Source organism: Salarias fasciatus, chromosome 6 (genome assembly GCF_902148845.1).
Source record: "Salarias fasciatus chromosome 6, fSalaFa1.1, whole genome shotgun sequence".
In the NCBI taxonomy this organism is placed as follows: Eukaryota; Metazoa; Chordata; class Actinopteri; order Blenniiformes; family Blenniidae; genus Salarias; species Salarias fasciatus.
In genome coordinates this window covers 29,700,025-29,726,943 of record NC_043750.1, presented here as the reverse complement: position 1 = coordinate 29,726,943, position 26,919 = coordinate 29,700,025, and the positions used below count along the sequence as shown (strand labels likewise).

The following is a 26,919-nucleotide window of genomic DNA, read 5'->3' as shown; positions in this document are numbered from 1 at the left end:
ACTCAGTTTCAGAACATGTTTTGGTATTTACCGTCTATGGTTTCAATGAGACCCAAGCTCCACCTGAAACCAACATCATCACCCTCTGCTGGAATTTCCCCGGAATTACAGCTTTTCTGCATTTCAGCATTATCTTCGTGTTTTACCAGGGGAAGTTGGTGCTTGGTGGTATCTCGTAAGTTTGGTCTATCTTTATAAACAGTCAATGGTTTGAACCCCATAAGAGTCACAATGTTACATCCTACTGCATTGTAAACAAACAAACAAACAAAAAAACTAATTCAAAAACCTGATTGGAAGTTGGTCCACAGCCAGGATCAAACTTCCTTTTCTTTTTTCAAACATGCTGTCATGAAAACTCAAACCATATCAGGAAGTCATCTCACAGCTCACTGTTTTGGGGAAAACAGTTCATTTTGTAACATGTGACTAATGTGGAGAAAATGCACTGTCTCAAATTTTTTAAACTGAATAAATTGGTACACACATATTTATGCTCAATGGTGGGGCAATTACCTTAAAATGCTAACAATAAATGACAGAAAGTCGTTATGGCAAATATCTCTCCTCAAAAGATCACAGGATTTTATAAAAATGGTTAGCAGGAACCAAATCTAACTAACTACATGTCAGTAACTGGACCAACACAAACCAACAAAATAAAAAGAAAAACAACAATTTTACATTTCTTCCACACACAGGGCGACCCCTGCTTTCCATTTTTTGTAACTACTTTTATTAAATTGGGGACAACAGAATGCAGTTTAGCTTCTCTTGGTGCCAAAGAGTAGCAAAGCACAGAGTAAGCATGTTCAAAGAAGTAAGAATTTTAGGATATCTACAGTACTGACAGGAGGAAGGAGCAGCAGCACTCAGACAGCTGTAAATTGTGTTAAGATAAAACTTTACTCTGAAGAGTATGATGCAAATATGAGCCAATCAGAGACATGAATGGTGTATGCCCCGCCCACTAGTCAAAAAGGAAATACTGAGTAGTAAATCTGTTCTGTCAGTCAGAATGAAAAAATGGGAAAACAAGAAAACAACCAGTTTTTGTAGAATCTCATTATGCTAATTTAACAGGGAAACAAACTAACAAAAGGTACGTTTTCTGTTTTTCTAGCGGACTGGTTTTGGTCCACGTCCCTTCTGTTTGACACCTGCTCATTGCATGTCAGGGTCACTATAATAATGTTCCACATTTCATACTAAATACGGCAACAGTTGTTTCTACTTTTCCCTAACAGTTGCTGTTAAAATTGAGACATTATTCAAGATTAAATATTTAGAGTCACAAATACGTAAATTCATTTTGAAACAGATATTGACAGTATTTTTTATTTATTTATTTATTTTGCCCCTGCCACTCGCGAGGCGGCGGAACCTTGTATGTTTGAGCCGGAAGGTGTTTCCGTGAGGGAGCGATTTGGCGGTGACACACGGAAGTTGGTACTGGGGTTTTGTGGAGGTGACCGAATGGCAGAAAGCAAAAACCTTTAGAAAACATTGCTTAGTGCCAGTACAGAGTAGTTTATTTTACCTCACGGTGTGTGAGCATCCTTAGCGCCATGGGAGCTCACCTGGTCAGACGGTACGTGACCGAGAGGGACACGGAACCCGACCCGGCCAAGAAGTTCGAGTTCGAGCCCGAGTTCGGCTTCGAGGACAGAAAAGAGAGAGGTTAGTCCCCCCCAAAAAAAACACCTCTAATTCACCATTTGAAGATAAGCGTCAGGCTTTGTTTTTTTATCAATACACAATGTTTACCAGGTGCACGGACAGTCACTCCATCTAGGCTCTGATTCAGCCGTCGTTAGCTTAGCATCCAGGTTGTTTATACGTCAGTCTTGTTTATAATGCTGCACTAAAATGTCCTGAAAAGATAATTTTGTGATCACATTTAATCAACACTGTCAGTAACAAACCTTAAAATTAATTTATAAGTGTAGCAATGCTACTGTCACATTAAGGTTGCATGTGTTGACATTATTCAAAGGAACAACTGCTGTGAAGCAACATTTTTGCATTTTAAATAAACGTATTGGCCAATATAGTGCAAAGGGCTATGAATATTACTTGAAAATGTACACGCTTCTTTTAGTGCCATTTGAGCAACCATACTGTTAACAACACGACAACAATCACCCATTCACACACCAGTGGAGGCTGCTGAGTGGTGCTCAGTCCATCCAGTGAGACCAGCTTGGGGTTCAGTATCTTGCTCAAAGACGCGTCAACATGTGTGGACATGGGCAATCAAACCTGCAACCTTTCTACCGACAGAGCCAGAGCTGCCCCATACTATTGAATGACAGAAAAGGAAAACTACATTAATCCCTTCTAAAACTTTGTTCCACACTGAAGAAATAGGAAAGAAAGTTACATATCAGACAAGACTGGATAAATAATAATAATAATTATTCTATACATTTTATATTAACAACACTATTTACAGGTTATAGAGCCTTGTGGCCATAGGAAGGAAGGTACATCATAAAGCACTCTGGTGGCGTGTCTGTTGCTGAAAGTGTTCCTGCTGTTGACCAGGACATCTGATACTTTAAATTTAAATAAAACAAACTTCTCACATAACCTGGATGAAATAGTGAATGTTCACTTGAATAATAAATTCCTGGTGGTGTGTTTGGTTTTTGTCATGGTGAAAAGCATCGAAACTGTCAAAGCATCAAGAAACCAGTTTTCATGGAAGGCTGGAACACTGGAGGCTTAAGAGGGATCATCAAAGACGATGAAATCCCCGTTTTTAATGTTGTGATCAAGTTTTGAGAAGCTTTCTGAAATTAATAGCAACATATTGATGTTTTCATGATGTGTGACTTCTTACTATTGAAAGAATTGTCTTTTTAAAGTATCAATGCTGCAGAATACAATTTGCAAAACATAAAAAAATTGTGTTATTTCAATAAAAAAAAATGTACAGGTTTGTGGACAAATGTCTAATAAATTTGGATATTTCCATGATGTGCTTTGCACTAAAACACGGGGTGAACACTAAACTGACTAAAATTAGTTTAAGTGTTTCTAGATTTATAATCTGAACCTTTATTGGTTCACTGATACTCAGGTTTGTATCATGTACAGTAGCGACGCAGCTTCACTGCTGTACTGAAGTCAAAGTCATCATGTCCTCTGATTGACCTTTTTTTTCCCTTCCGGTCTGGTCAGAGATGATCGCGACCCAGGAGCAGATGAACTTGGCCCAGCTGCCGGTGGAGCAGAGAGATTACTGTGCTCACTACCTGCTCAAGCTCATGAAGTGCAAGAGAGACAACTGGCCCAACTTCCTGGCCTGCAAGCACGAGAGGCACGACTGGGACTACTGTGAACACCAGGAGTGAGTGTTGAAACAAGGATCCCGTGTTGACTTGTGGGCTTAAATTACTTTGCCTTTAAAACATGCAACCTCCCTTAAAATTCAGAATGTAAAACTAAATCGGTGTGGCTGATCATGTGAAGCTCAGAGACTCCTAAAATGTCTAATAATTCCACAATAGTGATTCGCTTCTTTCTCTCGTTTGTATCTGCAGTCACCTAAATCATTTACTTTGTGGTTTTCTGACTGAACTTCACAGCCAAAGACACCATACTGGTTAAAAGTAACAGCTTTAATATTAGAGGTGGAAAAAAGTTCTAAACACTAAATTTTTAAAATCATAAGTCATTTGAAGAAAACTCAATGCGCTCCCTGTAGCTCAGAGGTTGAGTCATCTATGTTGTCATGTTGAGGTAAACACAACCACATGTGTTTCTGCCTGCAGCTACGTGATGCGCATGAAGGAGTACGAGAGGGAGAGGAGGCTGCAGCTGAGGAAGAAGAGAATCCAAGCTCAGGCCGAAGCTGCATGATCACAACGTCCTGTAATTCGACTTTGTACATAAACGCTACTGTTCACAATAAACAAGATTGTTGACGCTCTACCACCCCGAGTCGTGCTCATGTCGGGTATAACGCTCATTTTGTTCAAGTGCCGGGAGTGAAGTGAAATCAGAAGGGTACAGTTGTTCCAATATACACCATTCAGCCACAACATTATGACCTCCTGCCTGGACAGAAACCACTAAACCTCTGAAGGTCACAGTTTCCCTCACTCCAACAAAAACTAAAGAGATAGAAGACAATACATTTCAACAATTGTTTTTTATTATTTTTTTAATAAATTATTACTTCAGACATCAACAAAGTTTGCTTCTGCCGTGGTTTCGGATGAATATTGATGGATGTCACGACCGATCAGCTCAAGATGCGTCGTACGCTACACTCTTTAGCGTCGGGTGAGAAGCTTTGTTCTGATGTTGATTCACTGCTCTGGGAGGTGGAACAGAAACATCCAGTAACCAGTCAGAATGACTTTTGTTTGTCTGCCATAAAAAAAAAGTGAGAGCAAATGTAGCGTTTTACATTTTCACTAAACACAACAGGAGCTGATTAGAGGGGGGCGGGGGGTTCTGCTAGGCGGCCTCAAACTCTTTCAGTCAGTCTATTAAGTTCCAGTGTTGGGGGGAGGGGGGAGGTCCTCTACAGGACGAAGGGCAGGATGGGCGAGCGCAGCGGAGGGTAGTCGCGGAACTCCTTCAGGTAGCTGCGGTGCTTTCCCTTGGCCCACACGGTCATCTGGATGAAGCCCACCAGGGTGAAGAAGGCCACCGGCAGACACTGGGTCATCAGGGTGAAGCCCAGCCAGGAGCCCAGCTGCAGCACAGGAGAGAACAGCAGACGCTGACTGGAGGCGCCACAATGTGTTGATGACACTGTCTGACCAGCAGAGGGCAGCAGCAGGCGCAACGTCAACAGACCAAGAAGATGGAGTTTTTCCATATCTGCTGTTCAAAGTTGCATTAAAAACTTCATTTGTACAATTTAGAGCAGTAAACATTAAAGTTTTCATCGTTATTGCGGCAGCCTTTGGCTGTTTCATCCTTTTTTTTTTTTTTACATTTTTAAAGGTATTTAACCACTGTTTTTGCTTTTTCACATTTTTTTTAGTTTAGGCTGTTTTAGCATTTCACTGTTTGAGCTGTTTAATAGTTTTTTACTATTTTAAAAAAACATTTTATGAGAAATTTCATTCAACATAAGTCTTTTTTTCTTCACATATTTGCTTGTGAGTTTTAGCTATTTCTTTCATTTTTAACAAAATTAGCAATTTTAGGTATTTTCTTTTAAAATTCAGTGCTTTTTTTGTTGCTCTTTTTAGCAAAGACAAAAGAGACATTTAGAATAGGAGTCTAGAGTGTAAATAAGAGGAAAAACATGATAAAAATGTTTTAGCTTCAGAGGAGCCGAATTGCAGCGATCTCTGAACGTCACTTTTTAATGTTTCCCTTCCTTCTTTACTTCTAAAATTCAAATGAGGAAAATGTGTTTTGTGTCTTCAGTCACATGTGAGAGGTAAGACATGTCACCTCGTAGGTGTAGTTGGGACAAGAAACCAGCAGGAAGATCCAGGTGAAGGGGTTCTTGGTTGGATACGGGATCTTCCGGGTCTTCGAGCCTGGATTCAGGAAGAAAGAGAAAATGAACAAAAGACTTAAAATATGATGGATGTGAGCATGTAAACAAAGTGCTCCGTTGTCGCTGTAGCAATAAGTGTTTTAAATTTAGTGACAGTGTGGAAGCGGAGCGCTCACCTGGTGGACGGAGGTTCCTGAGGGCGATGTGGATGGAAAAGTTGCCGATCTGACAGAACTGAAGAAGAAACATTGATGAAGGTGTTCAAGTCATTCACCACTGAAAATGTTAAGATCAAAACATGACTAAATTGTTTTATTACGAGTACACAAAACAACTTAAATAGATTAATCTTAAGTACGTTATGTAACAGGTGTATTGCTGCGATCGTTTGCCAAATAAAATCAACAATTCTGTCTCTATTTAATAAATTACTTTGTAAAATATCAGCCAATAAACTAGAATGCCACAAAAAAAAAGCTTAAATAAGAAGTGAACTATGAAAAAAAAAGCTCTTACCAGGAACACGATGAGAGCGAGTCTGATCTGTTGCTCCCCGTAAACTGAAAAATACACAATGAAATAATGATTAAAAGTCATACAGCATGACGTGTATCACCTTTATTTTATGTTTCTACTGGGTTTCTCTGAAAGGCAGCCCTCCGGCATGTCCGACTGGTGCGTGCACGTGTGTGTGTGTGTGTGTGTGTGTGTGTGTGTGTGTGTGTGTGTGTGTGTGTGTGTATGCAGACTCACTGGGCGGTGTGTACAGAGGGTGGTTGATGTAATAAGCCATCCACGCTGCAAAGCCCCAGTAGTAGGTACAGTTCTGAAACAGTCAAGGGAACAACGCTGTCACTTACCTGGAAATAAAACACACTTAAAAAAAAAAAAAAAAAAAAATCACTTGTGTGTCTCACCTTGAAGATGTTGCGCAGCGGCATCGTCCCGTGAGAGAAGCGGTGGACAAACAGCGTCTCAAGGAGCCTCTTCACGTAGTGGAAGGAGTGGCACATGCAGGCCAGACTGGAGACATGAACAGAGGAAAGTCGATGAACTCTTAACAGTCCAGAAGCAGGAGTCGTTCTGTAGATTCAGGGATCAGCAGGAAATCAATGTAAGGTCTGAAAGACGTGACACTCACTGCACGACCCAGTGTTTACTGGTGGTGAAGTCGTATTTGGGCGCGTAGATAAATGGAACCCTGAAGTAGAACATCAGGTAGATGACCAGAGGCCCGGTGTACTCCGTCAGGAAGACCTGGTGAAGACCAAACAGCAGAAGAAGAAGAGCGGACTGTCTGTCAGTGAGTTTGGGGTGTGTGAGCTGAAGCCTCTCCTTCAGCGTCTCTGCAGCCACTTCTTGGAACTTGAAATCAAAACTTTACTTTGAAAAGTGTAATCCAGAATAACTGAGAATTTAGTGAACTAAAATACGAGTCACATGTCTGCAGCATGAATGTGGAGTTTCTGATCTGGATTCCACTATATTAAGTAAATATGTGATAATGTTATTGAGTGCTGCCAAAAATAATGTGCATCTGCGGTTTTTCAGTTCCAATTCTCAATTTCCCTTCATTTCTGCCCTGTGGCCTCTAGATATGAAATATCTTTGTTATATTAAAAAAGATTGGCTCTCCAAACATTAGATCTAATTTTTTCTTGCATTAAGGTCATCCATCCATCTCTTTGAGATTTCACTTGTGGATAAGTGTCCACACACACACACACGCACACGCACACAAAATGGAGCTTTAGAAAACAACAAGGCTTTCCTTTGTGATTTAAATAGTAAACCGTTTTAGATCGTTTGAAATAAATTGACTCTCGTTTCAGAAATCAGCCAAATCAAACTGGAAAAGCTGATTTATGGTTTCCACGTGCCCGTGTCCTCCCGCATGTTTCGCTCACTGCAGAGCTAAAAACAAGTTCAAGTGTAACAACAAGCTCCTGTGTAACAAATTAACACGGAGGTCAGGGGGAAACTTTTGACCCCACATGCTCATTCGGCCTTTTTACGCAGTGAGAAATCTCGATATAGCCGAGCTGGATGTGTTCGGGCTTGCTGGGGCTGTGGGTGCTGCTCTCACCGTGACCCAGCTGATCTGAGCGCCCAGGTCTCTGAAGTAGAAGGTGGCCGTGGTCCCGACAGGAAGATGCTGCAGCACATCCTCGTCCTTCAGCGACTTCCCCTCTGAAACACACACGGATCGCTCAGTGCTGGAATGTACTGGAAGTGCAGTTTATTCGCTGTAATTAGTCTCAGAATGAGTGTGGTCGACATACTGGGGTCGAGGCGGATGGACTGTCTGGCCGGGTACCACTGAGGATCTGAAACACACACACACACACGATTCACACACGTCTAAAAACGGCACATTTGGTGACTTCTGTCACGGGGTGTGTGTGTGAGAGTGGCACTCACGGCTCTTGTGGAACATAGACTTGATCTCCCCGATGGTGGCATTTGGCTCGACCTACAAATAACAGCACGGTAAATAAGAGCACACAAAGGGACAGATAATAACCCTGTTTTCCATTCAGGAGGATGATTGGAGGTAAATTTAGCTGCGGCTGTGCTCCACGCCCAATGGATGTGCCTGATCCAACAGCTGGTATTAGGGGTTTAAAGTCACCCAGCACACACACACACACACACAGACAGAGAACAGAGTGTTGTGCCAGGCTGCCAGCCATCGCCCAACAACACCGACTATAAACACAAAGGAAAACACGGAGCAGTGAAGTCCTGAGGATGGGAGCCAAGTGGGATGGTTCAGACAGTGACGACCACTTTCTGAATGATTTGACTCAAAGGCTTCATTGATCCACCCAGACGACGTTGGAGTTGAGATAGCCAAGCAGGCTTCATTAATTTTCTTTATAATGGAGTTCTGGCACACTTCACACTTCCTCCTCCATGTTTGACACTTCTTGTCACACACTGTGGACCCGCTGTGTCTCTGATTCAACGGCATTAAAAGATCCCGTTTGATGAACTGAAGACTAACTTTGATTAATCAGTTCATTCTTCCAGGCTTCAGTCGTCCAGTAGCGGCGTCTGACGGCCCAAACAAAACCTCTTGGCCATATTCTTAAAGTCTTAAAGTTGGTAATTAATTTCTTCTTCCGGCTTTGACTAAACTGATCTCTTTATCTCACCTCTGGAAGTTCATTCCTCATTTCAAGCTATTCACTCTACTTTAATTGCAATAAATAACTGGAATATCATGTTGTTCTAAAACTGGTTTTATATCTACTTATTCATTAAACTCATGAAACATTTTTTGAAAGACTTTAACTTTTACGACCAGTTAATCTGCTCTCACTGCATTTCCAACACATTTTCACAGGCTTTGGTTTGAGACAAACAGCAGCCATGTTGTAACAGACTCAGAAATGTTTGATTAGGACAGTACCTGAACTTATGTCGGCTCTCAAGATAAGATAGGCTTTATCTAGCCCAGAACAGGCAAAGTGCAGCATTTGTAATAGATACTATAAACAAACGAAACCACAAACAGCGCCCACTAGTGGCACTGCATGAAAACTCCAGTTTTTTTTTCCTTTACCGTTTCCGGGTATCATTTTCAAAACGTCGCCATGTAAAGGTGAAACCTTTCTGAAATGACAATATGAAAACGAAGCGTTCTCACTGGGATTGTTGTCGAGTAAACTGGACCTCCTCAACATGTGCAAAGCCACATGATCAATTAACTGAACAAAGAGGACATAATATTTAGTGTTGGGTTTGAAATAACGTTTAAAATAAAGCTCCAGCTGTCTTCAGAAGCGTTTCATGGTTAGTGTCAGACATTTAATCACACGCACAGGAAGACGCCACGACCAGCTGCCCTGCACGGTGCCGTCCACCAGTGCCAGCAACTGAGCACTCAGTATCTTGCCCAAGGACACTCTGACAGGTGGAGATGGTGCTCAAACCGCCAACCTCGGACATGGAGGATCGCCTAGCGCTCCAACCTGAACCACAGCTGCCACTGATGCCTCGCGTGTTTAGGAATTGAATCATAAAAACTAAATTTAGAATATTTTAAGGATTTGCGGGGATCCTAATTAAGTGGTAATGAATACGGCTTTAATCATTCACTGACAAACTTTTAGTTCAGCGGGAGTAAACAGGAGAACGCTGAGCTTTATGCGACCCTGTTCCAACTTTTTTGAGACGTTCTTTGTGAACAAAATATGGTTTTTCTCTACTTTTAAAGGAGCCAAACCATCTGGGCTTTGGCACAGTAAATCAAACCAGTGTGTTTTACAGTCGGTCATTCTCTCACAGTGGATTAACCTTGTGCACAGCAGGGAGGTACGACAGTTAAACATGTGATACGCGGTTATGCTCGGCGTTACGACCTCCGTATGACTCGCGGTAAACAAACAACTCATGAAGCGTGATGTTGATGCGGCTGTGGCTTTGGGTTTGTGTTTTTCTAGCAGCGGTGCCAGACCGACACTTCAACCAGGAACACGGTTTGATTTGGAACTCTGAAATACGGTGCAGCCCACATTCACAGTACTGCATGATGAGTCCTCACAGATAGTTACCGAATTATATTCAAGCAAAAATAACCACAAATATCACCGCAGAAGAAAGCAAAATCTAAATTTTCCTAAAAGTAAAAAAAAACTAAACAAAACAAATCTCAGTGTGAGAAGGCTGACATTTCAGTTTACCTCCTTGTGACTGTGACTATGTTTAGTTCTGATAGAGTGCATATAATTTCATATTGATATATTATATACTGGATCAGTATCAAGATACTGACCTTATGAGAGAAGGAGCCATAAATATATACCCCCGACTGCAACTGACTAGAAGAGACTAGAATCAGATGAAATTATTGCACTGTATGCTGTTATATTTCTGTTATTTGTGTGAATTGCAGAAAAAAGATACTATTGAGAAAATAATGGCAGGCATAATGAGGGTAAATAAAGGCTGTGTCTTCCTGTGCAAACGGAGCTCTTTCCCTGGCCGAGACGACGACAGCACAGATACCTCTGAGAAATGTGTGAGGCAAGAGGAAACTCCTGCCAAAAATTTGGAGAGCATCTTTTTCTATATTTGTTTTGCTCTCAGATCAAATGCTTCCTAAATGAGTTCATCATGTGACCATAACCACCCAGACAGCATTAAACGCTGATAAAGTACAGCTGAGGCGGGTTGTCCAGGCCTCGATGATCATTCTGAAGACAGAGCTCAGGAAACCACCATAAATACTGAAAAAATACCCAACAACAAGATCAAAATGTTTTCTTTCAGTAAAAAAGAAATCCAAACATAAAATGTAAGCTGCACACAATTATTGGCAGCCTTCGCCAATATTTGGTTTCAGAAGCTGCAGCGAAGTGGCAGCTTCTCAACATCTCCTGTATCCTTCTACAAGCTTCTTGCACCTGTCTGCTCCTGGTTTGGGAGCCTCGTCCACCGTGATGAGTTGCAGCTTTTTTAAGGTTGTGGATCCCTTGCTGCGAGGGCAGATTTATTTAACTCCCTCACTCTGATTTGATCGGGATACTGATAGTTTCTAAGAGTCGATCTTCTAATTTTCAGCCTGTCTTTTGAAACGCAGGTTTGTCTTACTCAAAGACCTAAAACCTTCTGCTTTACCGACTCTTTCCTAAAGGTCTCAGTAATGCAGCAAAGCAGCCCGCCAGCATGATGATGCCACCACCATGTTATCAAAGGTGATTGAGTGAATGCTTTATTTGGAATGAATGAAAAAAAAAAGCATTCCTTGAATGTTCACTTCATTGTGTGCTGAAATCACTCAATCTGCAGGAAGAAAAACATCCTGCTCCTGTCAGAACTGCAGCTTTGGTCTCTGTTCATCCTCTCCTGAAGGCGACGAGCCGCTCTCAGCGGGGTGAACCTGGACGTTAGCGGACCACCTCTCAGTGACCCCACAGGCTTTCAACAGGGCTCGTTCAGCACTGAAACCACTCAGCATGTCTTACACACACACAAACTCTGACACTTCAAAGGAGACGGGCTTCATTTTTAACTCGGTCAGTCAGTGTGACTCAGTGAACCTAATTGAAGCAAACCGGTTCCCTGAAGAGAGCCTGCCCGTCCACATCCAGATTTATATCTGTCGTGTCTATGAACCTGACCTTCCAGAGGTGATAAGATTGGGACGCTACAGCCATAGAAACTCTGCTAAGCCGACAAGAGAGCATAATCCAGTAAGGATAGCACCTCACGCTCTGCCGTACTGAGGAGTGACTTTTGATAAGCAGAGTCTGACCCGGCGCGGTGAACACGGCTAATGCAACTGAATACACCGACAGGACTCACACCAACAATGCTCTAAACCCTCCTGGTGCAACAGCACAGACCTGCAGGACTAATTCAATCTGTCTGACAAAATAGACACAAAGTACAGGCCGAGCACTGCGAATATCCCCAAAATAACAACAGGCTTACACATCAAATTAAGATAAATATAACTAATGCAACAGGGACATCCTTCAGTCCAGACTGTAAACACGACAGACCGTCTCACCAGCAAAAGCTGAGAGCACCTTAACTGTGCTGAAACTGTTTCATTTTGAAAAACTACGAGTAAATAAAAGGTCAGGTGACAAATGAGGATTCATCAGAGCGGTAAAAAGGTTGATGAAAGAGCAAACTGTACATGTGAACATGTGGAGGCAGTGGTGGCCTCGATGTTAAAGAAGCAAGCCTTCAACCTAATGTCCCATGGTTCAAATCCCACTGCTGTGGGTCCCTGAGCAAAGATCTTCACCTCAACTGCTCAGTTTGTGTCAATCAGAGCTCACCTTCTACTTAGTATGTTGGAAAGGGCAACAAAGGGAAAAATGCAGTTGTTTAGCCTTCAGATGCCTTCGTTTTCTGGCATTCAGACATGCAATATGAACACTGTAACTGATATTATTCACAATATCACTGGGGAACACATTTCACGCCTTCATGGTGAGACAGTGCACATAAACACCTGTACCTCCGCTGCGATGGTGTCGTAATGGCCTATACTGTCGGTGAACTGTGCCGTCAGCCATATATAACTCTTACTACAGCCTCAAAAATAACACAGATTTAAATCCTGGCATTTCAGTTGTTTGATCCCTATTTAACCAGAAAAACTACCCGCAACACAAAAATACATTTAAACAGGTGTGCTTGGTTGAAGACATGCTGCAGCACAACAAAAAAATTAATAAAATGAAATAAAATAAATACACCTTACAATGAGGAGTGAACTTTTTGCTGGTGCATACACGACCTGACTCAGATAAGTGAAGCACAGCTGCACTATGAGGCACGTATGAAAGGCATCGGCAGTGTGCGTCAGAGTGACAGTTCCACATCCTCTGAGTGACAGAGCAGCTCTGCTGCGTTCTAGAAAACACCAGACTCTCACCAGACTTTTTACTGCAAGACAGCATTTACAGACACACGGGACAGACACCAGAACGACCAAAGAGTCTGAGAGGCTTCTCAGGGCGCTGCACACACACACACACACAAACAAACAAACAAACACGCAGTGTGATTAAACTTGCATCAAGAGGACAATAACTGATCACGTGAAGACTCTGAATGGGTTCTTACCTTGTCCAGGAAGCAGAGCTTGTCCTTGGTCTTGGCATCCAATATCTCCACCTCAAAAAAAACAACAGCCTTTTTAGCTTTTTTGGCGGGTTTGCGTTTGACCGGGGCTGGACCCGGCAGTGGAGCAGGTACGGCTGCCCCGTTGGACGTCTTTTTACCGGTGGTGGCCTCTAGCGCTAGTGCATCCATGCCCACGGTTCTCCTCCTGCTCTTAGTTTACTCCCCTCAACTCTTCCCCCCCAGTCGTGCGGCGACTCCCCACCTCCCAACTGTCGATGTCAGACGGAGCCTGAGAGCAGAGGGGCAGCACTCAGCTGTGGAAATAAATCTGTCTGCTCCCCTGCGCGCCTCCCTCCTCCTCCCTCCTCCTCCTCCTCTGTCATTCTTTCGCTCTCCCTCCCTCTGTCATTCCTTCACTTCTGGTGTTGCTGCTTTATTTAACCGCCAGCCGACCCCCGCGGTGCAAGCGCACGCCACATGTGTGAGCACACGCGTATGTAGGAATGTACGCCATCCACAGTGGCAAACTGTCATCTACGTATACGTCTGCAGATAGAAACTTCCAGACCTGCAGCACCCCCCTCGGAGGCTTCGTTTTGAAATATAATTCCACCACCGTGAGCAGCCCCCCCACCCCCTGGTGACCCCGGCCACCTCTGAAGTGGGAGGACGGAGGACAGACACTGAGAGAAACAACACTTCCCCTTGTCTGACCCCCCCAAGGCCCCCCACCCCCTGCTAATTTTAAGCCTCCCCTGCAAACTCTGCATAACCGGGCGTCTCCCAGCAGACCCCACACCTCTCCATGATGTCATGGCTTTACTGCCGATCACGCCAGGTGCACCCCCCCCCCCCCCCCGAAACCAGACGGCACGGCTTCGTCTCTCAGCCACTCGCAGAGGGAGTCGCCTTTTCTTGATACCACAGGGCGATAATACTCCAGACTGAGAGGGCTTAGCCGGGGTATTCCCCCCCCCCTCCATCTCTGGTCAAGCCCACCCCCGCTCTCCCGCTGCCTTGTGACGAAAAGACGGGATACAGTTTCCATAATGAATGAAAGACGAAAGACATACAGTCACAAGTGGCAACGGGGAGGTTTGGGCCGTGTTCTCTATTTATGGACGAGAAGCTATAAATACAGAGAATAAAATGTCGTGGGTGTCCATCAGGGATGGAGCAGCTTTGAACCACAAAGTTAAAACAAAAATAGGTAAAAACTTTTTTATTTTAATTAGTTTACTCCAAAAAATGGCTTATAATTTATATATACACAAGATACAATGATGTTTTATATACATTTCAGAATAAGACCGATTATGGTTACACATCATTGTAACTATTGGTCTGCAGTTCTGGACGATGTATGTACTGTTGAATGCATTACAATATTTTTCCTTTCATTGTTGTTTTCACTTGTTAAAGAGAAAAAGTATGTCCTCATTTTTGACCGTCAGCACTTGAATCTCGCCGTCTATTTGTAAGAGATTCATAGTACTGAGCATATGAGGATTTACTTGTATTGTAACGGCAGATGGAGAGACTGTAGCAGTTCCAGATTTGAGAACTGCTGACAGAATCTTGCCACAATTTGTCTGCGGTCCTGTTACAGAAATATTTCAAAAACATACTTTTATCTGAAGGTGAAAAACTCCCCCTCCATGCTGGAAACACTTAGCAGTAGTGAATCTCATCGATGCACAATGAGGTAACATTCACACAACAACAACTCACGTGAAAAACGTATCGTTTTTACGTTTATTTCGTTGGAGAAGTTTCACGTTGAAGTCGCAACGTTTTGTAAATGATGGTTGTACGGAAATGGCAGAAATACTGAAAATGATGTTGTTAGTATACCAGGAAACAAGAAAGCGCCGTTTGTTGTTGGAAGGCGCTGTTTCTGGTCCTGCCTTCCACTCACGCATGTACAGAAGAATTATTCACCACAGCTGTGCACAACAGCAGCATTACAGAAGAGTAGCGTTTTACCCCATTCACATGGAGAATGAGTCGGAGCTGTGATCTTCAATAAACCCCAATAAATTTCTGAACAAATTAGTTGACCTGCTTTAACGGGATGCAAATCAAACATCCACATAAAATTAGCGGACCACATGACACTGCAATCGAGACTTCAGGGAAATGATCCCATGTCTTCCTCTGAGCCAGGCATACCCGACTCGACAGTAGCTCCCCCCTCATCTGGTCTATATAAAACCTCTGGCAGTGACAGCGTGTACCGGCAGCACACTCCCCAGTGAAGCTGAAGCAGAAAGAGCAAAAAACTCGTTCAACTGAAACTGAAAACACCGAATGTACGATGATGACCCACAATGCTTTGCTGGTTTAACTTCACCTTCAGCTACAAGATAAGGTAAGATGATTTTTAGCATGTTTTTGACAAAAATTCAGTGTTTGCTTTTAAGATGTGATTTATGCACGCTCTTAAACATTAGCAACGGCTAAGAAGTTCTTCAGTGCTACCTGGTGGAAATGCAATGAAAAATGATTTAGTCAATGAAACACATGAACAAAAATGATGAAAAAACCTGTTCTAGACGAGCGTTCATGGAAAGTTCAGAGGGACCATCAATTCGTAAACCACCGTGGCATGTCTCAGTGCTTCTTCTCCATATAGCTGTGGTGTCAACTCCCTCATATCCCTACAGATTTTTGTATTTACCTGAGTACCTATTTCATTCAGTTTAACAGGAACCTTTTTCTGTGGCCTACAAAGCCCGGTTACCAAAACTAGAAATTGTATTTATTATTGGAAACAGTAGTGGGTGAAGAGACTGAACACATCCCAGCACAATCCCGTCTAGTTTCACTTAGGGCGATAAAACAATAAATATAGATATCGCAAAATAACCTTTCCTCGATTAACTTATGAAACTTGGTCGATACTTCGACACACAATACGAATGGCCAATGATAATGAAGAGCTGCTCTGTGCTGAGCCAATCATGTGGCTGGAGCAGGGACTTGCCAAGTTAGCACAATAGCAGTTCGTTGCAAATAAACAGGTGCTCCTGTTTGTGCTGCTGCAGCCGTGTGTCTCAGCGGTAGGGTGACCACTCGTCCCAGGACGCACAGCACCCCATCATCACGTCCACCGTCCCGGAACCCGAGACTGCGCCCCGCCTAGCGATGCCTGAGCACCAACCCATCACCCAAAACCCGGTCAGCCAGCCCGCCGACAGCTAAGCTCACAGTCTGACTGGCAGGGCACGATCCCTGTGGAAATGGAACAAAAACGCTACGTGTCCCAAACAGAATGGGACAGGTAGCCACCCCAGCAGTGGGACACTGCTGAGAAAGATAAAAGAGAGTGTGTTTTCTCGGTTTTTATACTACCTGACACAACTGTGTAGTGTTATGTGTTATGCTCAGCTTTTACAGAGAATAAATATTTTAATAATTAACCTTTTGATATCTTCAAATCTCACTTAAAACTAACAGGAAACATTCAAAACGGACAAAAATAGTGATTTGATTTATATGGTAATAAATATCAAAATCAACTTATTGCTACAGGACTTTTCCCATATCGAGTAGCCCTATTGGATAGGTTTAAAATGTGTGAGAGCTTTAGAATGAGTGACAGTTTTCCAGTGTTTGACAGTTTGAGATTGTTTCAGATGAGATGTTTAAGCTGAAGGAGGTGTTCCTGAAATGAGCCCCAGAGTGACACAGATAGATCAAGTGACAGTAAGAACCACTGGGAGCACACACAGGAGTAAATGAGGTCAGGGTTTAGTGCTCAGTTAAAAAGAACAAAATCTAGCAGAATGAGACAGAAAGATGTACGATAAATATATCAATCCTTTTCTATTTATTAACTAATCAGAATTTACGAATTCCCTTAGGGAAATTCCTTTTTTCATTTTTACCCATCCCAATTCTAGGATGTGGTGGGCAACCACGTTAGGCAAACTATGCTTTATAATCTAAAATAAGAAATAAAAATGTCTACAACATGCACTGGTGAAAGTGTACAGAATGAATTTTTCCACTGTATTTTTTTCCCCCAGATCTGCAACCAATTAAAACTGAATCATTTATTCTGACATTTGATTTGAGTGCTACTAAACAAACTTCAGGATCATATACATGTTTTTTCTTCCATGTCTCCTAGGTGTCAGCTCAAGCCATGGAGAGAAAGAGGGGGAACCAGGGCGGACACTGGTTGGTTCAGTTTCTGTCAGACTGCTTCAAATCCTGTCTGATGGGTTTAGCTGCTCCGCAAACTGCCACCATTCAACAAAAGGTGGTGAAGCCGTCCAGGACTGAAGCCTGCATATTTCTGCCACCACTAACATGCACTTGTCACATGCCATTGTCTCTGACTGGTTGGGAAACACACACCCAGGCCAGCAGGGTTCATTCTGGAGAGCAGAGATGGCCCACTTGACTGTTCACCTGCACTGCTGGGTAAGGAGATAAGAAACGCCATGAGTCACTCCGGCCACAGATGGCGACAATGCAGAGCTTTATTCAACCAATTCCGCCCATTTAGAAGCGTACCAAGCGTCGATAGATGAGTAAACACGCCGCGCACGTGCGATGTGTGTACAGGTTTTGACAGTGGTGCCGTTTCAGTCACGTTAGTTGGTAAAACCCTCTGGCAGCTCTCAGAACCAGGCCCCGGCGGCTCGGGCAGGCAGCTCCTGACAGGCGCTGCAGCAGCAGCATGCCAGCCTCTCCATTCTCATTCACTCCTCCGGATTTCAACTCATTCCGCGGAGTTCACACTTACACAAGTACCTGGGGAATGTCGTACGTTTCTCATTTGTAAAATTATGAACCCAACAGGCGTCTGTCGATTGTAGTTAGATGAACACCACTCACCTCGTAGTGCTTCATCTTGGCAGCTAGCACCCCTTCCTTGATATCCCGGATGAGTGACAGGGCGGCGACCAATCACAGGAGAGGACCGGAACTGCTGAGGACGCGGTGGGCGGGGTTTAATGCTGACCGTCAGCCAATAGAATGCCGTATGAGGCACGCGGACACGCCCACACGTCTGTGATTTGACCAATGAGATGTGTGAATACGGAGAGCTAACATAATGGGATTTATTCATGTTGACTGAATGGAGGCCCTGTCTGTGTTTACTGAATGCTACATTTAATGGTCTCATTCTTCATTCTCATATTCATGCCTCTATTACTTCCTCGTTTTTTTTATTTATTATTTTGTAACTTGGTGCTTTTCAATGTTATTCATTTAGAAAATAGAAACCCTTTATTATCAACATAGAAGCTACAACAAAACTCGAAAGAGACTGCCGTCACACTAGAATGTCACAAATAAAATCCAGTATAACTTTCAGCTTCTGATTGTCTTTGTCTTTGCTTTGATACACCTGCAGTGTCTACCAGAGGTCAAAAGGTCAAGCAGGTGGAAACCTGGGTGTGAGGTGTATTCAGTAATGTTTTGTGCTCTGCTGAGGTATTGGGAGATGTAAATGTCCATCAGGGAGCTTCCCTCCCTGTGACTGCTCTCTCTTACCTCAGTGCTTGCTGCTCTTGATATATTCAAGTTCCAGAACCCTCTAGATTTTTTTTCTTGATTCAAATACAAATGTGTCTATTGCTGTATGAATAAAGTTTGCTTTTTCTTATTACAGTGTCGCATTACTGTTGGTAAACAAAGGGCAGTTGCATTGTAAAGGTGCAATTAATGCTTTTTTTTAACCATTCCCGTTCTGTCTGGAGTCTCTGTGATCTCTTTCATTGCTTAACATTTCTAAAAGAGTGTTAATGAGTCGAATGTTTACTTTTTTTGTATTCTTATTTTAAGGGACTAACTAGGTAAACATAAATTGAGGGGATTTTGGAGAAAAACCTCACAGACACAGGAAAGAAGTGAAAACTCCACACAAAAAGATAAGAGCCCATCTAAAGCGAAAATGAAAGCTTTTCCTTTTCCCTTTTTTCTTTTAAATATGTAAAAATGGGTCAACGTCCATTCACCTATCCTATTGAGGGACACAGCCAAGGGAGGTACCCTGAAAAAAACCCTATAAGATCCATACTCAGAACTCAAACTATGGCTGTTCTTCCAGTGAGACAACCATGTTCAGCACTGCAACACCATGTAGCTCAATTATTTTATAAAATAGTAGGAAAAAAAAACATTTTGGTGGTAACCTTGTGAAATTAAATGTGCATGTAAGTTCCTAGTACGGGAGTTTGATTTAGAGGATCCTATTTTGTTTGCTTTTTTAAAAATGCTAATTCATTCATTCATAGTCATATTCATCCAGCTGTAGAGCCATGGTTTTCTCCCACAGTCCAAAAACATGTGAGTCCAATTAGTGACCTTCAATTGCTTCTAGGTTTGAATGTAAGTGTGTGTGGTGGTCTTTTTAATAATATTTGCATATCTAATTATTGAGAAAGTCAACAGCATGTAGCTTCATATTACTTATATAATACACAATTTGGTTTTTAAAGGATATAAACTTGTTTTATTGATATAAATATGCTTTTAAACAGGTGGAAATACTTTAGCGGTGGCGTTTATTTCCGTGTTGGGTCCCAGCTCCCCAGCGTTGAAATATTTCCGACAGCTCGCGAAGGCAGCACGTCATGACGTTGAGGTGGGCGTGTCTCGGCTGGACGTCACGCTGGAGAAGGTTCAGGCTGCTTATAGAAAACTCTGGAAGTTTCTACATTGTTTATAAAGAAAACGAACCGGGAGAAGTGTCCTCATTCGGGACGGAGGAGTGCTCGCAGCGGTTGCTCTCCAGATTTCACCAGCTGCCAGTTCCAGTATCTAGTAGGACGGAAAATGGGTAAAGACTACTACGACATTTTGGGAATTAAGAAAGGAGCGTCGGAGGACGACATCAAGAAAGCTTATCGTAAACAGGCGCTGCGCTACCATCCGGACAAAAATAAGTCCCCCGGAGCCGAGGACAAATTCAAAGAGATCGCAGAAGCCTACGATGTATTGAGCGACCCCAAGAAAAAAGACATCTACGATCGTTTTGGGGAAGAGGGTGAGCTTTTAATTCATTGTTTTTAGCGTTTGAGTCCGTGAACACATCAGCTGGGTTTATTCCTGAAAGCACAGAGACCCTGGCGGGACGAAGCGCTGTCCTGTGTGTGAGTGTGTGTGTGTGAGTGTGTGTGTGTGTCATGGCTGCCCCGTCCTTCAGTTAGAGCTCCTCTGGCCCAGGAGAGGAGAGGATAATGGCAGGAAAAGTCGCATTACAGGTTTAAACTCAGCAGAAAAATGTGTTGGTCTGGATCCAGCAGTGGAGCGAGAGGTGGGAGTGGTTCACTGCCAGGGAGCCATGAGTGTGGAGGAGAGAACTGAGTGGTAGAAAACTCAGCTTACACACTATTACGTTCGATTGCCATCTTTTAGCATTTTAGTATGATCTTATGCAACAAAAATCCTAGTGAAAGTGTGGTTGAGATCATGTGCAGAAGAAGAAGGTGAGACTCTGCATGCTTGGTATGCAGAGGTGAGAAGAGTACAGCTGCCTTTACATTGTGAATTGTTGTTCAGCATACACAAGATCAGTACAGTATCTCCCTTTTTAAAGGGCATTTCTCAGAAGGTTGTATTTTGTTATGGACATGTAGATATGAATCAGGAATTTACTTTCTGTTTGATGACCACCACGCCCACACAAACACCTCAGACATGTACTGTGAAACATCTGTGGATCTATTCTCATATTGCACGACTTTTATGTCTTACTTTTAGTTCATTTACACTGTGAGAGGCGCAGTACTCCAGTGTTATTGTACAATGCACAATGACAACAAAAGCTTTGGGATTTTTCCTCTTTGCTCCGAACATTGCTTCCTCAGTAAGGTGTAAAAATTTCATGGGTAAAGTCGATCACGTAGATGGTGAGATAGATGATGTGAGATATGTGCAGTACGACACCCTGTGTGGATTAAATAATCTCTGTTAGCATGCCACAGATTAAAAAACGTCAGTAGTAAATGTAGATTCTGGGCTTTAAATTTGGATTATATCGGGTCATTTAAAACGCAAATCATTTGATTTAACTGTTGAGTACACTATATATTCCTCTTTGTGTGATTTGAGATTCTAAAATAAGAGCTTTGGGAAATAGATTAATTCTTAAAAATAGCTATAATATAATTTCTCTTTCAAATATTCTAAATTTTCATCTAAAAAAAATCCAATAATAAGATAATAATTAAACCTGAGATCAAAATTTTCAAAACTGCTTCAGTACTTTCTCATAAAAGAATGTTTAAGTGGCCTTGTTTTCTCCTCTCTTATCTGGTTAGTTTTACCAGACTTAAAGTAAGTCAACCTACATCTGTGATGATGAAAAAGACTTTTAGTTCAGAGCTACTGAGTATTTCCATTCAGTTGCTTTCTCTTTTCCAATCAGTTCTTTCAAGACTGAGCCACACCTCCTCCCTTATCACTGATAAGGTGACATGACTTTCAAAGATGGAAAAAGACATAAAAGTATTTATGGGAACTTGAGGTCAGCGGTATAAGTCCATTTACTCTAAAGGCATAACCCATAATCGGCTGTAAATCATTTTCTAAGAAGCTCATGGTTTGGTGTTGAGCTGAAGTGTGTGAACCTGAAAGGCGCCCCTGTCATTGGAGTGGAGATCATTAAACTGCTGATCGGAGGCCTGTACTCCCATCGCATCACATATCGCTCAGTTATCTATTGACAAACCCAGACATTTGCATTTCTTGATAAGAGATACTTCAAAGCTTGTTATCAATTCAGTAATTCAACCCAGGCTTTTCCAGCCCTGATCATTGCACGTTGACATGAAAGGGGAGGAGTTTGCAGCGTCTGACCAATCGCAGACCTGGAGAAACCCTGCAGAGCAGCTTACTTTACCATAGAAGAGCAAACAATTATTCTTTGAAAATATGCGGAATTCAAACATCATGCAGGCCAAAAGCAACAATGTCGCTGCTGCGAAAGCCACAAAAAATGCTGGCAGAAATCCGTTGAGGCGTAACTTTGTGAGATTATCAGTGGACAAAATAAACAGACGGCACTGTGATCACTCTCTTTAGATTCATTACTTCCTCAGCTCCCTTCCCCTTGTTTATACTTTCCATTGAGTCCTTTAAGGCTGTGTTCAACAGTGTGAGCACTTTCTGTGTTGGAATATTAATTCCTCACTGTGATCGCACCTGTAGCTGTGCGTTCTATAAATTCATGTCTCTGCAGGTACAGCGGGTGTGACCATCATTATTTCAGATGCAAAAGGACAGAAAATCCAGGGTGAGTCCCTGATGCTACCTAGATGAGGCCTCGGGTCCAAGTCTCTGTTCCAAGATCAGAAATAATATCAACTCTGACAGGTTCAAGCGAAACGACTGTCTCTGTAAAGACAGGGTTCATTGTATCAAACCGTGTTAGATTGCACGTGTATGCTGAAAGAGGTGATCAGTCAGTGCCATTCGACAGTTGAACTGCAGACGCTGTGAGATTTTGAGGGTGTGTGTCACATTTTTTATGATGGTGTGTGTACACAGTGGGTTTCCTGAAGCAGGCGCCGCACTCATTCCAAGGTTTTGTTAAATGCAGTTTAGAAATGTAAGAAAAGAGCTTCAGCTATTGATCACTTTAATTATTGAGCAATATGTTTATCCCAAAAATTGATTTGAAATATTTGTCATTGATATTCAACTGAAACTCCTCAAAGAAACCAGATAATATAAAAATACAAAAAAAAAAAAACAACAAAAAAACCAAAACACATATAAACAGTTTCTGATCTACTGATTATAGCTAGTCATTAATGCTTTTTAATTGTTTTTTTACAACATATTTATGAATGTCTACATTTTGGCCCATAAACATTAAGCATGAACACAAACAGGAAATATCCAGGTTTTGTTTGCACTCATTCCGTGGAACTCAAATATTCATGCCTATTCTTTTTTCAGCATTGTTTTTTTTCCCCACATACACAAACCTAACAAATAAAAATGGTTCTTTTCGTCTTTTCCCCTCCAGGTCTGAAAGGCGGCGGCCCCATGGGCGGCGGCGGCGGCGGCACTGGCGGCCCTGGTAATTTTAGCTACACCTTCCAGGGCGACCCCCACGCCATCTTTAAGGAGTTCTTCGGCGGACATAACCCCTTCGAACAGTTCTTCGGCGCCAATGGAGGCATGGATGAGAACATGGACACCAGCGACCCCTTTGGCCGTTTTGGGATGGGGCAGGGGGGAATGGGCGGCTTCCCCCGCTCCTTCAGCTCGGGCGTGGGAGGCATGGGAGGCATGGGCGGGATGGGAGGCATGGGCGGCATGGGCGGGATGGGCGGCCACACCAGCGTGGTGAAGAAGCAGCAGGACCCCGCCGTGGTGCGCGACCTCCCCGTGTCTCTGGAGGAAGTTCTGACGGGCTGCACGAAGAAAATGAAGATCTCCCGTAAGAGGCTGAATCCCGACCGGCGGTCGGTGAGGACTGAGGAGAAAATCCTGGAGGTGCACGTAAAGAAGGGCTGGAAGGAGGGCACCAAGATCACGTTCGCGAAAGAGGGCGACGAGAGCCCGACGAACATTCCGGCCGACGTGGTGTTTGTGCTGAAGGACAAGCCGCATCCCACGTTCAAGCGCGACGGCTCCGACATCGTCTACACCGCCAAGATCTCGCTCAGAGACGTAAGTTAGCATCAGAAACGTTTGAATACTACAGAACCTTCAAAGTGAGGCCAGTGAAGCTCATTTTTCTTTGTCTCCTCAGGCTCTGTGTGGCAGCACGGTCAACGCCCCCACGCTGGACGGCCGGTCGGTCACCGTCTCGTCCACGGATATCGTTCAGCCGGGCATGAAGCGGCACGTCAGCGGGGAGGGGCTGCCCTACCCCAAACGGCCCGAGCGCCGAGGCGACCTAATAGTGGAGTATGAGGTCAAGTTCCCGGAACGGCTCAGCCAGAGCGCCCGGGACACCATCGGCCAGGTCCTCCCTCGGTCCTAAACCAGACGGACAGCCGGACTCGCACTCAGACGCCAGGAATCTGTTTGGTCCGGGTCAGATGGAGGTCAAACCTCCCCCAGACAATAAAGGACGGACTCGCGAGGCAGACCATCCGGCGTGCGCCGCAGTCGTTTATAGCGTGGGTTTTCAGAGTGAGAGGCGGGCCGGAGTGCTTCAGGGAGGTCACCCCAGGAAAGGCCTGGGGGTCGGGGGTCAGGGTGGGGGAGGGGGGGTTGTTGGGTATCATTTTCTAGTAATTCCCTTTCATTCTTGTAAAAACAATTTTGATTAAATGAAAGTATTAGGTAAAATTTTTTACCACTTTTTCAATTTTTTTTTCCCCTTTAATTGTCAGTGTGATGGAGATTGGAAAAAAAAATAATAATAAAGAACAAAAGTTGAGTTAATTACCTAATGGATCCACTCGCCATCGTTTGGAACTTTGAGAAGTCACATATTACACTAATAACAGATCATCTGGCATGAACTGAAGGCACGCGCTGTGGTTGAAGCGTTCTGAATCGGGTGCAGGTTTGAAAACCGCTGATCCTGGGTGTGAACTTCACTCCAGGGGGGAAGGATCACTGTCAACATGTGCAGTATTTCTAGACTGTAAATACTTGAACAGTTTTGTGTGGTGTTTGGTGTAGGAACGAGAATATATTTTGTTTAAAAAGCTGTTTTACATTGTTAAAAATAAGCGCACTATTTTATGGAAACTGTTCTGTTCGTAATAAAAGCTTCCAGCACGAATGAAGTTGTATTTTTTTTTTTTTTTGTTATTTTTTGTTTGGTTTTTGGGATTGCAGCAGGAAATGTTGGCGTGACACGTCTGTCCAAACAGCCCACACAGCGAGGAATCGCAAAACGTCAAGAATGTTTCCACAAAGGGGAATAAAGTTGTGTAAATGGAACATGAAGCCGGTCTGTCTCTTGTTATCTGGTCTGGGATCTGATCCCAACTAAGTGCATTTCACACACGCTCAATCATGAGACGGCTTCCCTCTAGAAGAGTCAAAGGGCTTTTAGTCGGGATTTAAAAGAACAAACCACGACGTTCTCCTAGTCTTTGATATAGAAGCAATCTCTCGGCTATACTTGTAACGTTAGATCCCAGCGCTGCATTTTGACACCGCTGATCAGAGTTTATTACAGCGACTGGAACAAGTCATCCGGATTACACTGATTCCACTTTGTTCCTGCCAGTTATATATTAGGACGTATTAATCCTGGAGTTTATCCTGTATGATATAGATGCGCACGTTTTTATTTTCCACCTGCTGAATGAGAAATGGACCAGACTGTGCTCCACACACAGTGTTCACTCTGAAGGACAAACAACAGAATGAGCCGAGACTTTACCCCGTTTAACTAAAATATAGGAGAAGTCATTTTATTTGCTCTTCAGCACTTCAGAAACAAACCTTTGAACCATATATTTATGATGTACGGTGTTTTCTCTTCCATAACCTCCATGAGGAATATCTGATGTACATGTATGTATTTTTACATTTATCATTCATTTATTATGCATTTCTTTCTTACATAATGGAATTTCTACATTGGCTCTCTTCACAATGCACAATGAAATCAAAACAACTCCTGACAGCCACGTTAACAGATGGCCAAAACCTCAAACTTGACGTTGGTAAAGTTTGGTTTCAGTTATTCACCTACAAGATATTTGAGACGTGATCCCCAGCATCATGTCAGTGTCATGTAAAACCATTAAACTTAATGATTTCTCATTTTGTTTAGGTTGCTCAAATTAAGTGTCTTAACCAATTTACCCTTCTGAAGCAACCACCTCATTGTTTGCCAAAATAGAACCTCATCATTTGATGATCGAAGTTGAGCTCGTGATTCAAATCAATTCAGTCCAATCTTATTTCATTTATACAGCACCGCATGCAACAGTCACTTCAGCTTTCAGCGGTGGAAAGAAAAACCTTCCAGAAACCTGCAGAACCAGACAGATAATGGAAAAAATGTGACCTAAGTCCAAACTAACAAAATGAAAAAAAAAAAACAAACCAAAAGTGCACAAGTGTCAGCTTTGTTTGAGAAACACCTCACCTGTGTTTGTTTTCTGAGAGGAAAATAACTTTCAAACTTCCCCTGAACATGTGGGTGTCATCAGTTGACGAACGAAACTCTCCAGCATCACAATCATCAATCATTCTCTAAAACAAGAAAACGAAACCCATCGTGACATTGAGTATTGTGAAAATAATGAACTGTGCAGAGGCTGTTTTTTTTTTTTGTTTGTTTCTTTTTGTGTCACCAGTAGTTAATATTAAAAGGATATTTCAAAGATCAAGCCCTTGTCTGGATCTGTCAGCGCCTCAGGAAAAGCCACTGAATGCTGTTTTTGGATCATTTCCCAGCCTTTCTCCTATTTCCTCTCTCCTAATAAGTCATCACATGATTTTCCTCGGCCTTCCCATCGCATTAACTTCAACCTACACTGAGCCTGTGAGTGACAATAAACCATCTCTCCATCTGCTGTAACTCTTCCGCAAATACCACACAGAAAAAATGGAGTTGATTTAATGAAGGAATCCTCCTATAATCAGTTACTCAATAAATGAGTTTGAAGTAAGTGTAAGCGCTCAGTTATTTCCTCACTGTGGGATCGTCTTAGGATAACAGCACCATCTTTTGCCTGCTAAGATTAAATACATGACTTGTGCCGGTCTTTATGCCCTCGGGGGTATTGGTCCAAACTAAACCAGATTTACTGTCCCACATATGGTCTGAGTGGCTATTTTGCTGCCTGAAACTCAGTTTGCCCCCTGATCCCCGTGACACAGTCAGCAGACGGAATGCGTGTCGATGCCGATGATGCCCTCCGGCTCCACGTTCCGAGGCCGTGCTGCTCAAGAGCCCGGGCAGA

The 26,919-nt window shown here is 43.0% G+C and overlaps 3 protein-coding genes across 4 annotated transcripts; 2 read left to right on the top strand and 1 right to left on the bottom strand.

The window, feature by feature from the left end:
* Positions 1 to 1,409: 1,409 nt before the first annotated feature.
* On the top strand, positions 1,410 to 3,939 carry LOC115390343 (NADH dehydrogenase [ubiquinone] 1 beta subcomplex subunit 7-like). Its single transcript, XM_030094181.1, has 3 exons — positions 1,410 to 1,680; positions 3,187 to 3,355; positions 3,780 to 3,939. Exons 1-3 carry the CDS (start codon positions 1,569 to 1,571, stop codon positions 3,865 to 3,867), a joined length of 369 nt encoding a protein of 122 aa, XP_029950041.1. The 5' UTR covers positions 1,410 to 1,568; the 3' UTR covers positions 3,868 to 3,939.
* Positions 3,940 to 4,473: 534 nt separating this feature from the next.
* Positions 4,474 to 17,983, bottom strand: LOC115391054 (very-long-chain enoyl-CoA reductase). Of its 2 annotated transcripts, XM_030095150.1 has the most exons (12): positions 17,912 to 17,983; positions 13,064 to 13,114; positions 7,895 to 7,946; positions 7,756 to 7,800; positions 7,560 to 7,663; positions 6,615 to 6,730; positions 6,391 to 6,496; positions 6,227 to 6,299; positions 5,990 to 6,033; positions 5,650 to 5,707; positions 5,425 to 5,513; positions 4,474 to 4,711 (listed from the first exon to the last, which is right to left on the bottom strand). In XM_030095150.1, the coding sequence occupies exons 1-12, from the start codon at positions 17,924 to 17,926 to the stop codon at positions 4,538 to 4,540; spliced, it is 927 nt and encodes a 308-aa protein (XP_029951010.1). In that variant the 5' UTR covers positions 17,927 to 17,983; the 3' UTR covers positions 4,474 to 4,537. The 2 variants fall into 2 exon arrangements, with proteins under 2 accessions (XP_029951010.1, XP_029951009.1); XM_030095149.1 differs by lacking the exon at positions 17,912 to 17,983 and having other exon boundaries at positions 13,064 to 13,315.
* A 1,709-nt stretch (positions 17,984 to 19,692) lies between these two features.
* LOC115391015 (dnaJ homolog subfamily B member 1-like) lies at positions 19,693 to 24,245 on the top strand. The gene is made up of 3 exons (XM_030095101.1): positions 19,693 to 20,069; positions 23,058 to 23,707; positions 23,790 to 24,245. Exons 1-3 carry the CDS (start codon positions 19,859 to 19,861, stop codon positions 24,021 to 24,023), a joined length of 1,095 nt encoding a protein of 364 aa, XP_029950961.1. The 5' UTR covers positions 19,693 to 19,858; the 3' UTR covers positions 24,024 to 24,245.
* Positions 24,246 to 26,919: the final 2,674 nt, after the last annotated feature.

Excerpts from the sequence above, each read along its gene's own strand:
- LOC115390343 (XM_030094181.1), top strand. The coding sequence starts at position 1,569 with ATGGGAGCTCACCTGGTCAGACGGTACGTGACCGAGAGGGACACGGAA. Across the intron at positions 1,681-3,186 it reads CGAGGACAGAAAAGAGAGAG|AGATGATCGCGACCCAGGAG; the intron begins GTTAGTCCCCCC and ends CGGTCTGGTCAG. Across the intron at positions 3,356-3,779 it reads GACTACTGTGAACACCAGGA|CTACGTGATGCGCATGAAGG; the intron begins GTGAGTGTTGAA and ends TTCTGCCTGCAG.
- LOC115391054 (XM_030095149.1), bottom strand. The coding sequence starts at position 13,252 with ATGGATGCACTAGCGCTAGAGGCCACCACCGGTAAAAAGACGTCCAAC. Across the intron at positions 5,708-5,989 it reads TCGCTCTCATCGTGTTCCTG|TTCTGTCAGATCGGCAACTT; the intron begins GTAAGAGCTTTT and ends TTTCTTCTTCAG. Across the intron at positions 4,712-5,424 it reads GTCCCAACTACACCTACGAG|CTGGGCTCCTGGCTGGGCTT; the intron begins GTGACATGTCTT and ends CCTGTGCTGCAG.
- LOC115391015 (XM_030095101.1), top strand. The coding sequence starts at position 19,859 with ATGGGTAAAGACTACTACGACATTTTGGGAATTAAGAAAGGAGCGTCG. Across the intron at positions 20,070-23,057 it reads CGATCGTTTTGGGGAAGAGG|GTCTGAAAGGCGGCGGCCCC; the intron begins GTGAGCTTTTAA and ends TTTCCCCTCCAG. Across the intron at positions 23,708-23,789 it reads CCAAGATCTCGCTCAGAGAC|GCTCTGTGTGGCAGCACGGT; the intron begins GTAAGTTAGCAT and ends TTGTCTCCTCAG.